Source organism: Bacillus rossius, chromosome 2, assembly GCF_032445375.1.
Source record: "Bacillus rossius redtenbacheri isolate Brsri chromosome 2, Brsri_v3, whole genome shotgun sequence".
Lineage (NCBI taxonomy): Eukaryota > Metazoa > Arthropoda > Insecta > Phasmatodea > Bacillidae > Bacillus > Bacillus rossius.
The window spans coordinates 131,803,842-131,817,004 of record NC_086331.1 but is presented as its reverse complement, the minus strand read 5'-3'; the positions used below and the strand labels follow the sequence as shown (position 1 = coordinate 131,817,004).

The 13,163-nt window shown below is 43.5% G+C and overlaps 1 protein-coding gene across 2 annotated transcripts in view; it reads right to left on the bottom strand.

The window, feature by feature from the left end:
- Window positions 1–2,708: 2,708 nt before the first annotated feature.
- LOC134529843 (galactosylgalactosylxylosylprotein 3-beta-glucuronosyltransferase P) overlaps window positions 2,709–13,163 on the bottom strand; it is an 81,600-nt gene continuing 71,145 nt past the window's right edge. For both annotated transcript variants that reach the window (XM_063364346.1, XM_063364347.1), the window contains exons 5-8: window positions 11,893–12,050; window positions 8,180–8,356; window positions 6,701–6,814; window positions 2,709–4,586 (exon numbers count right to left, since the gene is read on the bottom strand). In XM_063364346.1, coding sequence (XP_063220416.1) covers window positions 4,479–4,586; window positions 6,701–6,814; window positions 8,180–8,356; window positions 11,893–12,050 — 557 coding nt within the window. In that variant the 3' untranslated portion in view covers window positions 2,709–4,478. The remainder of the gene's footprint in view (window positions 4,587–6,700; window positions 6,815–8,179; window positions 8,357–11,892; window positions 12,051–13,163) is intronic.

The window sequence follows — 13,163 nt, the reverse complement described above, 5'->3', positions numbered from 1 at the left end:
TTGCTACTGCGCACTCTGGTGGCGGTGACGACGGCATGATGACGTCGAAGCCAGGTGGTGGCGACAGGGTGACACGAAGCGTCGGCGTCGAGTCTGGAGGCGTCCGTGGCGAGTCGTGTGGCGGAGACGATGCGGGTTTCGCCGGAAATGACCTTGGTGGCGTCGGGACGGCGGTTCGGTGCGGTGGCGAGGTCATTCCGGCGTCGGGAGGTGTCTCCGACACGAGGCGGGTGCTGGACGGCGTCGCAGACTGCGGCGGGACGGTCGTTGTCGGGCGTCGCTCGGTTGGCTTCGGCGAGTCAGGCGTCATCATAGTCGGGATGAGTGGCGTCAGGTCGGCGAAACGAGGTCTTGCTGGCGATGATGCGTTAGGACCAGCGTCGGGAGACGTCAGGTCGACGAGAGGTGCCGAGGTTGGCGGCTCCAGGACAGGAGGTGGGAGCGGAATTGTCGGCGTCGGGACGGCGAGCGTCGGAGTCGGGATAAGTGGCGTCGGGTCGACGAAACGCAGTGTGGCAGGCGGCGGCGGGATCGGACTTGTGTCGGGAGACGTCAAGTCGATGAGCGTCGGCACGGCGGGCGTCGGGACGGCGGCCGTCGGCGTCGGGACGACGGGCGTGGGCGTCAGGACGACGGGCGTCTTTGTCAGAGCGGTAGGCGTCGGTAACGTAACACGTGGCGGTGCGGGTGACGTCAGGACGTACCTTCGTGGTGCTGGGGTCGGCGTCGTGCGTGAGGAGTCGGCTTGGTGCGGCGGTGACGTTCCGGCAACGGGCGGCGTCCTTGGCACGGGCTGCGTCGGCGAGTCGAGCAGCGTCTTTTCCGGCGTGGTTGGCGTCGGCGTGAGCGGCGTCTTTTTCGGCGTGAGTGGTGTCGGCGTGATCGGAGTCGGTGTCGGCGTGAGCGGCGTCGGCGTTTCGGGAAGCGTCGAGGCGTGTCGTGGAGGATTTTCCAGCGTCTCTGCCTCGTACTGCGCCTGGGTGGCTAGGTAGGCAGTGCACCGTGCGCACGTGAAGGTAAAAAACTTGCGCAGTACGGTCCATTCACGTTCGCCGATACAGCCACGATGCCACAGGCCGGCACATTCCTGGCAGCGGTATCCCTCGCTACTACCTCCGGGACACGACCTAGCTCCACATTTCGTCACGCCGTGTATGCGGTACTCCGTACAGTAGCCACACTCGTATCCGGCGGCGGTCCTGCCATGCAAGTCCCAACTCGGGCGGGGAAAGTAACACCCGATACACTCGTCCGGATACGGATACATGTCTACGCACGTGGTACTCTGCACACGAACAGTCCTCACGAACACATCAGCACTGTGTTACTTACTGCGCTCGGAGTCCGTTGTTTGTGCGCGGATTCCTGGAAGCGTGCGCTTGGCTGATCACGTGGCTGGCGCGCCAGAGTCCCGCTATGCGCTCCGCGCGAACAATAGTTCCAGCGCGAACTTTAGTTCCGCGCGCTCCGCGTAACAACCGCCTATCTCACACGCTCGTACAGGTCTGGTTTTCGCGGAAGATGTAACTCGCCCCACGCTCTTGGGCGCCATTTGAGGGCTGATCGCGCATTGCCGGTGATTTCGAGATGTTAACTATGGGCGCCACCACGTGGAAGGGCACGTGGACCCGGCGGAGTCTCTCACTCAGGGCGTGACGTAGCCCAAGTGGGGACGAGTTACCAGCCCTTTCTATCCTAGCTACCCAGACCTGGCCCGCTCTAGGCGTCGGGCACGCCACACTCCTAGACTCACTCACCACGTGATTAAATAAGTACTCACTTTATATTTATTCTCCAGATTTAATTTCACTAACACGTCTCTCTACACGCCCGTTACACGTTACACATTACACGGTTAAAAAGCCTGAGGCACGAATCGGTTTAGGTGAGGGCATGGTCCACACACGTGGCCATGCTGCAAAGTATACTTATTACACGGTGATGAAAAAAACTCGACTGAGACAATTAATTAATTAAACAGCCCGCTGACCGAGAGCTGCCCCGAGGATGACGAACGAAAGCGATTTAAAAAGAATTAACGATACAGAAATTACTTGGTCAGTGATGAACAAAGGTTGAGGTCCCCGGGGTGCTGGCGCGTCTGCTCTCGGTCAGTGATGAAGATGGACTGGGCTGAGCTCATCGCTCGCAGGTGGCAACATGGTGCCCTTCGCGCCAACACAATTACCGTTACTGTATTCTACGACTCCGTGCCCCGGCGAAAGTTGAGTAAATTACAGATAAACATTAAAAATATATAAAAATTACTGACAATGGAAAGTTTGTTACTATTTACTTATTAAATGATAATTTATATAAAAGCATTCCTATCCTCGTCCAAGTCCGTGCCTGTTCGGGTCCGCCCGGGCAACGTCTATAGTTATTTAAGGTAACTTATTTAAATTAAAGAAAACACAAGTAAACTGCACAGCACTGGGGCGAAGATGGATGAAAACAACAAAAAGGCTTACAATTAATATTAACATAGCAATTTTAGGGATCGCCGCACTGCTTCTAAGCGCCCTCTTGCCGGGCTAGACACACACGCACACACGCACGCACGAGCGGGAGGTTTGAACTGAAACGGTGGTTGGGCGGTGTCATATCGGGCTCAAAGGGGCCGCAGGCCCGGACGACGTCAGTACAATCACGTTTTACTTAACAGAGAGAGGGAGGGAGAGAGAGATAGCAACGCAAGGCCACTGCAGTGCTTTCATGGCGAGTGAGCACTCCACTCCATTTTATTCTGGCATTTAAAAAGTTTCCTTCACCTATCGTTCATTAAACCTTTCTCCTGCTTTCGGGATAATCTCTTTTACTTCGTTGAGGATTTTCTTTATTGCTTATTTTGGCAAGAATGTTTATAAAATGACAAAAACAACAATTCATATAACAAATATTGCATTTGTAAACACCAAAATGCAACTTATTTATACATCAACAAACATTCATTCATGTAAAGAAGATAAACTGTAATCCTGAAATATCATAGCAAGCATGCTTATTTTGGCCATGTGTCAACCAATATATTTTTCTTTGTCTAAATTTTTTTTAAGTCCAGATAAAAAAAAATTAAGTGAATAGTAAAACACAGGTATTAGATATCTATTCATTAATTTTTTTAAGATTTGCTAATTTTATTGAATTGAATATGTAGTGTTTATATTATTTTAACAATGAAAAAACTTAGCATATTTGAATAACATAACATTATCGTAGAAAAAAGTTCAAAATAATCAGAATAAGTTTTTCAGAAAGAAAGTTACATTTGTTAACTGCGGCTGATACATGCCCTTCATGTTTACATAAAATCAATCACGTTTTAAGTGACACTCATTTTATTCTAAAGGGAGTTAACATTACTGGTAGAAAAGGTTGATGTATATGTTAAGTTTATCAGAAGTAGTGAAGAGTTTTTTTTTTGTTTGACGTCAGGAACACCCCAACTAAAGAGAAATCATTGCATTCACATGCATACACAGCAAGTGCATTTCACACTACACTCCAGCTCAGCTTATCAAAGTGCTGATGACTCAACTATGCAATCATCTGGGAAACTGTGCTATGATGTAATGGAACCTGTTTAATTTTGTTAAATTCATTATCAAAATTTTAATGTAACATTAGTTCTACAGACAACATTTTCAGTGGATTGGACTGATTTTCAACAGTTTTCACAGCCGTAACTTTGGACTCAACTTTGCATTATGTGAACAGAAAATTTAATGCATAAAAATTAACACAAAACTAATGACATTGATAATTTCAGTTTAAATGTCCACGAAAAGTGACCAGTTAGTGTACACTTGGGATGTCTGTTACATACCAGATCCGGTCAAGTTTTTGAATATTATCTGGTAAAAAATCATAATGCAATGGTACACTTGTTAAGAATGTTTGTTTGTGTGGTAAAATCAAGGCGATGTAAAGGGGTAACCATTCATTCGTCCTTTGCAGTCACATATCACATATTACAAAATAGCAGACACTTCTAACGACCAAAGACACGATGAATCGTCGTCCCAGTAAATGTTCTTGCATGCCTGTTCAACAAACGTCTGCTTCACTTAACTTGTCTTGGGGCAAGCAGGGATTTGCTTATAAACTTGGGTTAGCTAAATCGATCGAGAAGAAACTATGTCCGGGAGCCCAGATACCTCAGATACTTCTATCATTCTCGCTATCAACGATGTCATTTTGCGTTAAACAAAAAAGTTTTTATTAGTAGTCGTTTAAGATCGAAACATTTGTTTCCTGCGCTCGTGCAGTCTGGTCGAGACGGCACCCCGTGCGCTAACAGTCGGGAGAGTTGTTGAAGTCAACTTGGGTGCGCTCAGCAACCAGAATCTCCGAGAGTAATCACTTCTCGTAAACAAACCACAACAACAAGTGGAGTGAGTGTGAGCAGGTCCACTGTATTGTCATCAGGATGATGACAGGGTCATAATGTGCTTCCAGTGTGAGCATATCACCAGTGATCAAACAATCAGCTTCTTCAGGTGGACAAGGTTCGTGTTGGCGTACTTCGTCATGTTGAGGGCTGCAGATGGATCGTTTTTCTTGGTTTGCGTGTGCCACACCAGTACCTGAGCCACAAACACATGCATTTACATTCATTTAGGTAGGTATTCTAACCTATACACTGTTTCATAATGCTGGACTGTAACTGGAAATACAGTATAAATATCGATAGAGATCAAATTTTGCAAAACGAACAGCAACTTGTACTTTGTTTGTTTGATTTCATAACTAATTGCATTTTTATAATTGGGAAATGCAAGTCAATTAAGTGCTAGGCTAAAGAAAACACATGTATTCAAGATAGAGTTTTATACATCAAGGAACAGATTTGCTTTTTTTTTATTATTTAAATGAGTATTTAGTAACCTGTATCAGTATCTTTTCCATTCATACCTCCGGGGAGGGACAATAACTATATTTAAGTTTGCAAGAAAATTAAGATACTCAGGATAAAAGTGACATGTATGGGCATAAATTTGTTGGAAACTAAGAACCTAGAAATAAAAATGAAATAATAGAACTGGATTTGTTGGGAGTGTTATAATTTCAGTAACCTCAAATAAGGACTTTTAGTTGGCAACGTAGGAACACTGTAGCCATACAATGTAAATCAGGCAAGTATGAAATAAATGAATTAATTTTTTAAAATTCATTAGTATCAAATAGGAGTAAAGGTTTACTAACACGGTGGTAAAATGATCACATCTTATACAATTTAAGAACACAAAACAAAATAAATACATAGTTTAAAAAGGGAGGGATTGTGAAAACATGTCAAATCTAAGAAATAATTTATGTAATGGGTGATTAAAATGATGTGCTCAGTAAGGAGAAAAAAAATAAATGGGTTAACTGGTGGTTTTTTTTGTCCAAGCAAGCAAAATAAAGAGTAAAAAAAAAACATAATATTATACTTTGTGTTTAGAACTTGTTTTCGGCCACCAACAAATTTAATCGCCTCCATAAAAAAAATTAAAAAAAAAAGTCTGAACCCCAAATTTAAAACATAATTTTTAAATTCCGGCCCTAATCATAGTATTTTTTTGATTAAACAACTTCAGGCAAATGCTGCAAGCAATTTTTTGTGTGAAGAGAGTGTGCGTGTGCACATGTGTGTGAAGGGGGACAATCAAGAATTTTTTTCTACAAACTTTAAGGCCTATTATTATTAAAAGTTAAATATATTCATGCACGAAGAGCTACTGCCAACATATTCAGCTAACAGGAACCATTCCAGCATTTGCTTGAACTTGTTTCAAGAAACCAAAAACTACCATGATTAGGACTGGAATTTCAAAAATATTTGTTTTAAAACTGTATTTCAGAATTTATTTTTTGTATATTTTTTGATGGATATAATGAAACAAGCTATTTTTGGTTGCCTAAAAGGAATTCTAAACACAAAGTTCAATCTTATGTTTTACTCTTTATTTCACTTCCTTAGACAATATGTTCGACATTATTGTTGTTCTGTAGTAGGTATATTTAAATAGAAAGGTCTACAATATTTTATAGTGAACAAAGAAACAAATTTAGTTATTGCTTAAAGAAACAAAGTAGCATTTAAAATAATTTGAAACCTTTTTAACTAGGAAATTTAAACTTTTTATTCATTAAAATAAATTTTAAGACTTTTTTTACAGAATAATAAAATATATTGTTTTTATAAAATATATTCCAAGGGATGTATCGGTTACTAAGGATAAAGAAAACTAAGACTATAGCCTTACGTCCTCAATCTAATGGCATGGTGGAAAGTTTCAATCGGACCATAGAAGAATTTATTGCCAAGGTTATGGCTGACCACCACCAAGATTGGGATCAACACATCCAGTTATTCCTGAGGGCATATGGACTGACATTTATGTCTTAATTGGACAGACTCCTGCGAGTATTGTGTTTGGACAGGAGTTGAGGCCAAGAGCCAATCAGCACTACTGAATATGCCTATCACCTGGAGGGTATATGGCACTCATATAAGGCAAGGTCTATAAAAACCTTCAATTAGCTACGAATCGGATAAAGACAATGTACGACCTGAAGGCTAACTCAATCAAATTTTAGAAATTTTTCGTCAATCATAATTTATGTAAAAATTAATCAGTTACCTAAAGTTTGTTGAAACCGACTCTAAATTGCCTACAAAACACGGACGTATGGTAAGTCGTGGAATACATACCTTAGAGCAATTGTTAGCTTTCAGTTCAATTTGAGATGGTTCGAATGGAGCTAAGCTCTTCAAGAAACCATCTTCCTCGAATCCTGGTTTATAAGGCATCTTAGCATTCGGCCTCTGAAAATTCACATTCAGCGTCAAAAGCGATTGATAAAAGTGAAGCAATTTTAAGAAAAGATTCATAAGATCAACACACAAAATAAGTAAATAACATTTTAAAATCATTAGTAGATGCTGCAGATGTATACGCGAAGGAAACTCAAACAATTACGATCTGTCAACACTTTAAGAGGAGCTCCTGGTTTGTGTCAATGTTGTTTAATGTAGCAAAATAAAGGTCAAAATATTATCATACCTGAAGCTGAATTTGCTGCAGGAAATATAATACTTATCTCTACAATGTGCTTGAAGTAAAAACATTTTGATGAAGAACATTTGAAATAATCAAACGAATATAAAAGTGATTTGTACAGTCAGTCACAATGGTGAAACTTTGACCAGAATTTTTAGATATGATTAATTGAGCAGTCACTTAAAATTGACAAACAAACAACTGTTGTTCTTGCAATTTCCAATGTTTCCCAATTGCAAAGATATGCCATGGAAATGAATCTGTGTCACTTGGGTTAAGACTAACTTTACAAATATGCACTTTTTTGGATGTATGACACGTTGACCGTGAAGTCATTAGAGACGAAAACACAAAGAACAAAATATTATGATGGAATAAGTCATGGCTTGTGGAGACGAATCATCCTAGAATTTACACTAAATTATTTCTGGAAACCAAATGTAGAATCAGCATGACAGGATGGAACTATTGTCGGGATCTCACCAAATACAAGTTCTGAGATTAACTACTTTACCAACTCGCTCTATATCAGTGACTCTCATAATGGTTTGATTGCAATCATGAAACCAACCTGCTCTGGAATCCGTTGTGATCTTTTCCACTGGTTTCGTACCATACCAATTGTTATAATATTTAGTCCCAAGAACCAGGATGCAACCCTTTGGACTCTCCCTCCGACCAAAACTTGGGTCGCGACCCTGGGTTTTAGGAACCTCTTCTCCATAGCAAAACTAGTTTGGAACATGCAAGGCAGTTTCGATGCTATGATGAGCCTGCTAAGTGCACTGGGATCTTGCATTACAACTAACATGAAGTGAGGTGCGAAGTGGTTAAGAGGACCTGTGGTATGATCCCGGTCTGGCTGTCCTGATTTTGGTTTTCCATAGTTTACCGAAATCACCACATGCAAATTCTTGGGTAGTTTCTTAAAACAGTACATAACCAATTCCTGTCTCGATTTATCCGAAGGTTCTCGGTGGTTCGACGTCACTATGATCTCTGAGGTCACCCCAACTTAAGCCTCTGTGCATCACGTTTCGACATAACGTCATCTGTGTCTTCGCGTGTTACCGTCTCTAATGACCTTGCTGTCGACGCGGAACTGAGTCCAAAGAAATGTTAGCACCGACCTGCAGAAGAAACTGGACGCTGACCGCGAAGCCCGCCATGTCGACAGGGAACTTGCGGCCGGCTACCCAGCCGTCGTAAAAGCCGGCGAACTTGCTGTCGATGACGATGGGTGTGCTGAGGCCGAACTTGGTGCACAGTCCCACCGGCCACATGGACACCCGCGTCGTCCACCGCATCTGCAACACACCTGCCGCATCTGCAGCACACCTGCCGCATCTGCAGCACGCCTGCCGCATCTGCAACATGCCTGCCGCATCGGCAACATGCCTGTCGCCTCTGCAATAAGCCTGCCGCATCTGCAACACGCCTGCCGCATCTGCAACACGCCTGCCGCATCGGCCACACGCCTGCCGCATCTGCAACACACCTGCCGCGTCTACAACACGCCTGCCGTATCTGCAACACGCCTGTCGCCTCTGCAATACGCCTGCCGCATCTGACACGCCTGCCGCATCTGCAACACGCCTGCCGCATCGGCAACACGCCTGCCGCATCTGCAACACGCCTGCCGCATCTGCAACACGCCTACCGCATCTAAAACACGCCTGCCGCATCTGCAACACGCCTGCCGCATCTGCAACACGCCTGCCGCATCTAAAACACGCCTGCCGCATCTGCAACACGCCTGCCGCATCGGCAACACGCCTGCCGCATCTGCAACACGCCTGCCGCATCTGCAACACGCCTGCCGCATCTGCAACACGCCTGCCGCATCTGCAACACGCCTGCCGCATCTGCAACACGCCTGCCGCATCGGCAACACGCCTGCCGCATCTGCAACACGCCTGCCGCATCGGCAACACGCCTGCCGCATCTGCAACACGCCTGCCGCATCTGCAACACGCCTGCCGCATCTAAAACACGCCTGCCGCATCTGCAACACGCCTGCCGCATCTGCAACACGCCTGCCGCATCTAAAACACGCCTGCCGCATCTAAAACACGCCTGCCGCATCTGCAACACGCCTACCGCATCTGCAACACGCCTGCCGCATCTGCAACACGCCTGCCGCATCTGCAACACGCCTGCCGCATCTAAAACACGCCTGCCGCATCTGCAACACGCCTGCCGCATCTGCAACACGCCTGCCGCATCTAAAACACGCCTGCCGCATCTAAAACACGCCTGCCGCATCGGCAACACGCCTGCCGCATCGGCAACACGCCTGCCGCATCGGCAACACGCCTGCCGCATCTGCAACACGCCTGCCGCATCGGCAACACGCCTGCCGCATCGGCAACACGCCTGCCGCATCTGCAACACGCCTGCCGCATCTGCAACACGCCTGTCGCATCTGCAACACGCCTGCCGCATCTGCAACACGCCTGCCGCATCTGCAACACGCCTGCCGCATCTGAAACACGCCTGCCGCATCTGCAACATGCCTGTCGCATCTGCAACACGCCTGCCGCATCTGCAACACGCCTGCCGCATCTGCAACACGCCTGCCGCATCGGCAACACGCCTGCCGCATCTGCAACACGCCTGCCGCATCTGCAACACGCCTGTCGCATCTGCAACACGCCTGCCGCATCTGCAACACGCCTGCCGCATCTGCAACACGCCTGCCGCATCTGCATCACGCCTGCCGCATCGGCAACACACCTGCCGCTTGAGTACGCCGGCTCAATTGTGGGCAGGGCCATTCGCCTTGTTTTCTCAAAGAGGGGTGCTTTATAGCACGTTTTATGGCCAGACATGAATTATTTCATTAACTGATGCTGTGCTTTTGGTACTATTGTAGTATAAATGTTATTCAATAATCTGTTAGACAAGTAGATCAAAAGTAATGGTAAGTTTAAATTAAAAAAAAAACTAACAATAATTCATGTGGTTTTTACCTGACCCTAACGTCGAGAAAAATTCTAAAAACAATCAAAAAATCACTCATTATTTTACTGATTCGTGCCCTTGGTTCGATCCTTAGTCGAAGCAAAAACGTTAATTTAACTAAATATCAATTACATTTCACCATAAAAGTGAAAGGTTTGAGAAAGAAAACAACACATTTTTTAAGATAAATTTTATTATAAAATATATCATATAAGTTTAGTTATCCCAAGATTTTATATTGAAACATTAAACTTGTATTTTTTTCATATATGAAGATACAATATACTGATAAATACATAAATATTTCTTAACATTATTAAAAATATTTTATATACTTTTAAATCATAAATAATGAAATATGGTGTGGATAAAGGGTTTGCGTTAAAAGACATACCTATGTCTTAAGATAATAAATAAATATTTAAAAAAAAATGGAAATTTATATTTTTTTGTGTGAGTTATGATTTATAGTATTGGTAAAGAGCATAGGTTAAATACATAACCATTTAAACATTTTAAATTTATTAAAATTTTATTTACACAAATATGAATTATTTTGGGTATATTTAAGATATATGTTACATATGAGTGAAGATTAGGTTAATATATATTATATATATATATATATATATATATATATATATATATAGAGAGAGAGAGAGAGAGAGGACTCGTAATAATATGACTGCTGAAATATTTGTGTTTTAGATGAATACTCACTCCTGTCAACCTTCATAGTGCAGTCGGACGCTCACCGGATTTCATGGCGAGGGGTTTTGTGTTCGAGTCCCGGGTTTGGCATGTATGTAAATTTTTAATTGCCTAATGTGGTCACAAAACATCAATGTCAACCTCTCCGAATGTAAATAAACCTCTCCAAATGTCAATATTAAGGAAAACTTTTGTGATAAAAAAAAATCACCAATTAGCCAAACGTTTATAATGATAAAAAATTATAAAATAAAAAAAAGCTTAGGGCATGGACTTTTAATTTGGAAACGTTTCTGATGAACAGGGTAGCCGGTATTTCTGATCCAGCACACCGCACTCAATATTTTATAAAACTATTATTAAAATAACACCACTACACTAGTGCTCTTTCGTAAGCAAAATTTGTAGCTATCCGTGCCATTGTCCAAGATGGCTACCACCAGCACGCGACCACGTTTCGGGCCTCACCTCCATCTTGTATTCCGCCTTTTCCTCCCTTCTCCCGCAGCCTCCTGTGGCTAATTGGATGTTGTTATGCACAAATGAGTTAATCAACAAAAGGAAAAAAAAAATTATTGAAATAATTATGTAGGTAAAATGACACTTTTAATAGAGCTAAATATTTTTAACCGACATTCCTTGCTACTATGCCATCTTGCGACCAAACATTCAACGCACTGCCACAATACCGGTTATTGTGTGTTCAACTTTGAGCTCAATTTACTCAGTTGAAAATGTTTGTGGGTTGAACCATTTTTACATAACACCGTCCAATTATAATTAGCATATCAGTTCCTGGCCTCTGCAATATTCCATCTTCTAGGACTTGAAATGAATAACACATTTCCGCTAGAATTAATACGCAATATTTAATTAATTAGGTAGGTTACAAGCGTAAAGGTGTCCCAGGTGACGAGTGTAGTGCATTGTCCGCATTCTAACACTGGGAAACATCTATGAATGGTAGTATGGGGGTGAGGAGAGGAGAATAAGTGTTTCCAAATCCATGCAGCCACACAGCTACACCTCAGGAGTTCCCACGGTAGGAAAACTGACTCTTGATAACATAAAACTTCTATCACTGACCTCTCAATACAGTATTCCTTAGAATATGACATTTAGCCAAATCAAACAATTACGAGTAGTAGTTTCAAAAAAAAAGTCTCACCTCTTCAAACAGCTCAATATCATAGGTGTTGTCGTCATCGGCGAAGTAGACGACTCCCGAAGTAGCATTCGCCCGTATCCACTCAAGGCCACAGTTGCGGTTCGAGACGCCACGAGGCTTGGGGCCTCGCCGTGTCTTGTAGACGTCCGGCATCGGAGCTGGAACAGATTCCGCGTGGGGTGACGACTGCGCCCTTGCACTCCGCACCTTCGTTCAACACCGCAACTTCTCACAACACCGCACCCTCGTACAACACAGCACCCTCGAAAATGCTGGGCTGGATCCTTACAAGAAGCCATGGGTTCTTCTTTTCGTAATGTCCCTAACTTGTATATACTGTTTGTCTATCTGTTATGACCTCGTTGTCAGAGACGTAAAAAAAAATGCATACGTGTCCTGAATTTTCAGACCCAGAACATAGTTTCGAACAAGCACTTCACATGTGTTGACGAATCACTTAGGGTCGCGTGTAGGGTGAGGTAAGTTCAATTTAAGCAAAACCGTTACAGGTGAATCAACAAATACACTCATTGACCTAAAATAACCCCAGCCTCTAAGCGACCGGATCACAAAGTCCAGAGAGGAAGCATGTCACATATTGATGAGAAATTCTAGTTCCTGGGGATGACTGTTCTTTGTCAATTTAGCAGCGAGTGCACCACCTCTTATTGAATTGTCCTGGTCACTGTCCGTGGATCGGGGTCACAGTGACCGCCACGACAAAGAACTCTACACTGATGGGCTTCCTCATTGGCCGCAGCGACCAGGGCCGTGCACGAATGCTCTAAGGCGCATCCACACTATGACGAATCGAATGCGAATCGTATCGTTCGACTCGAGTCGAATAGAAAGTCTCCCCAGGCTGGACGTGACGAACGAGTCGCTAGTAATTTGAAAGTCGAATCGAATGGAGACGAGTTGAAAGATGAAATCGAATGGGTTTGCCTTGTCTGGACGTGTTCAACCCAGTCTTATTCTGGCAGTACTTGCGTTAACATTACATTGTGCTCCGTTTAAAGTGATTGTTTTGAATTAAAATATTGTAGTGGAGTGATGAAAACACTTTGAAGTTCATTGAAAAGTATCGCGCTCGGATATCGTTGTGGGATTCAAGGGATAGAGCTTATAAAATTTAGGTAAGAAAGACATGATACGTAAATGGGAACTATCGTTTCATTTGGAATTGATAATGAGGAAGTGGAATGTAAAAATTGAAAATTTACAAAGGTTTTTAATTGAGGAAATCTGTTTAAGCTGTCGACTCGTCCACG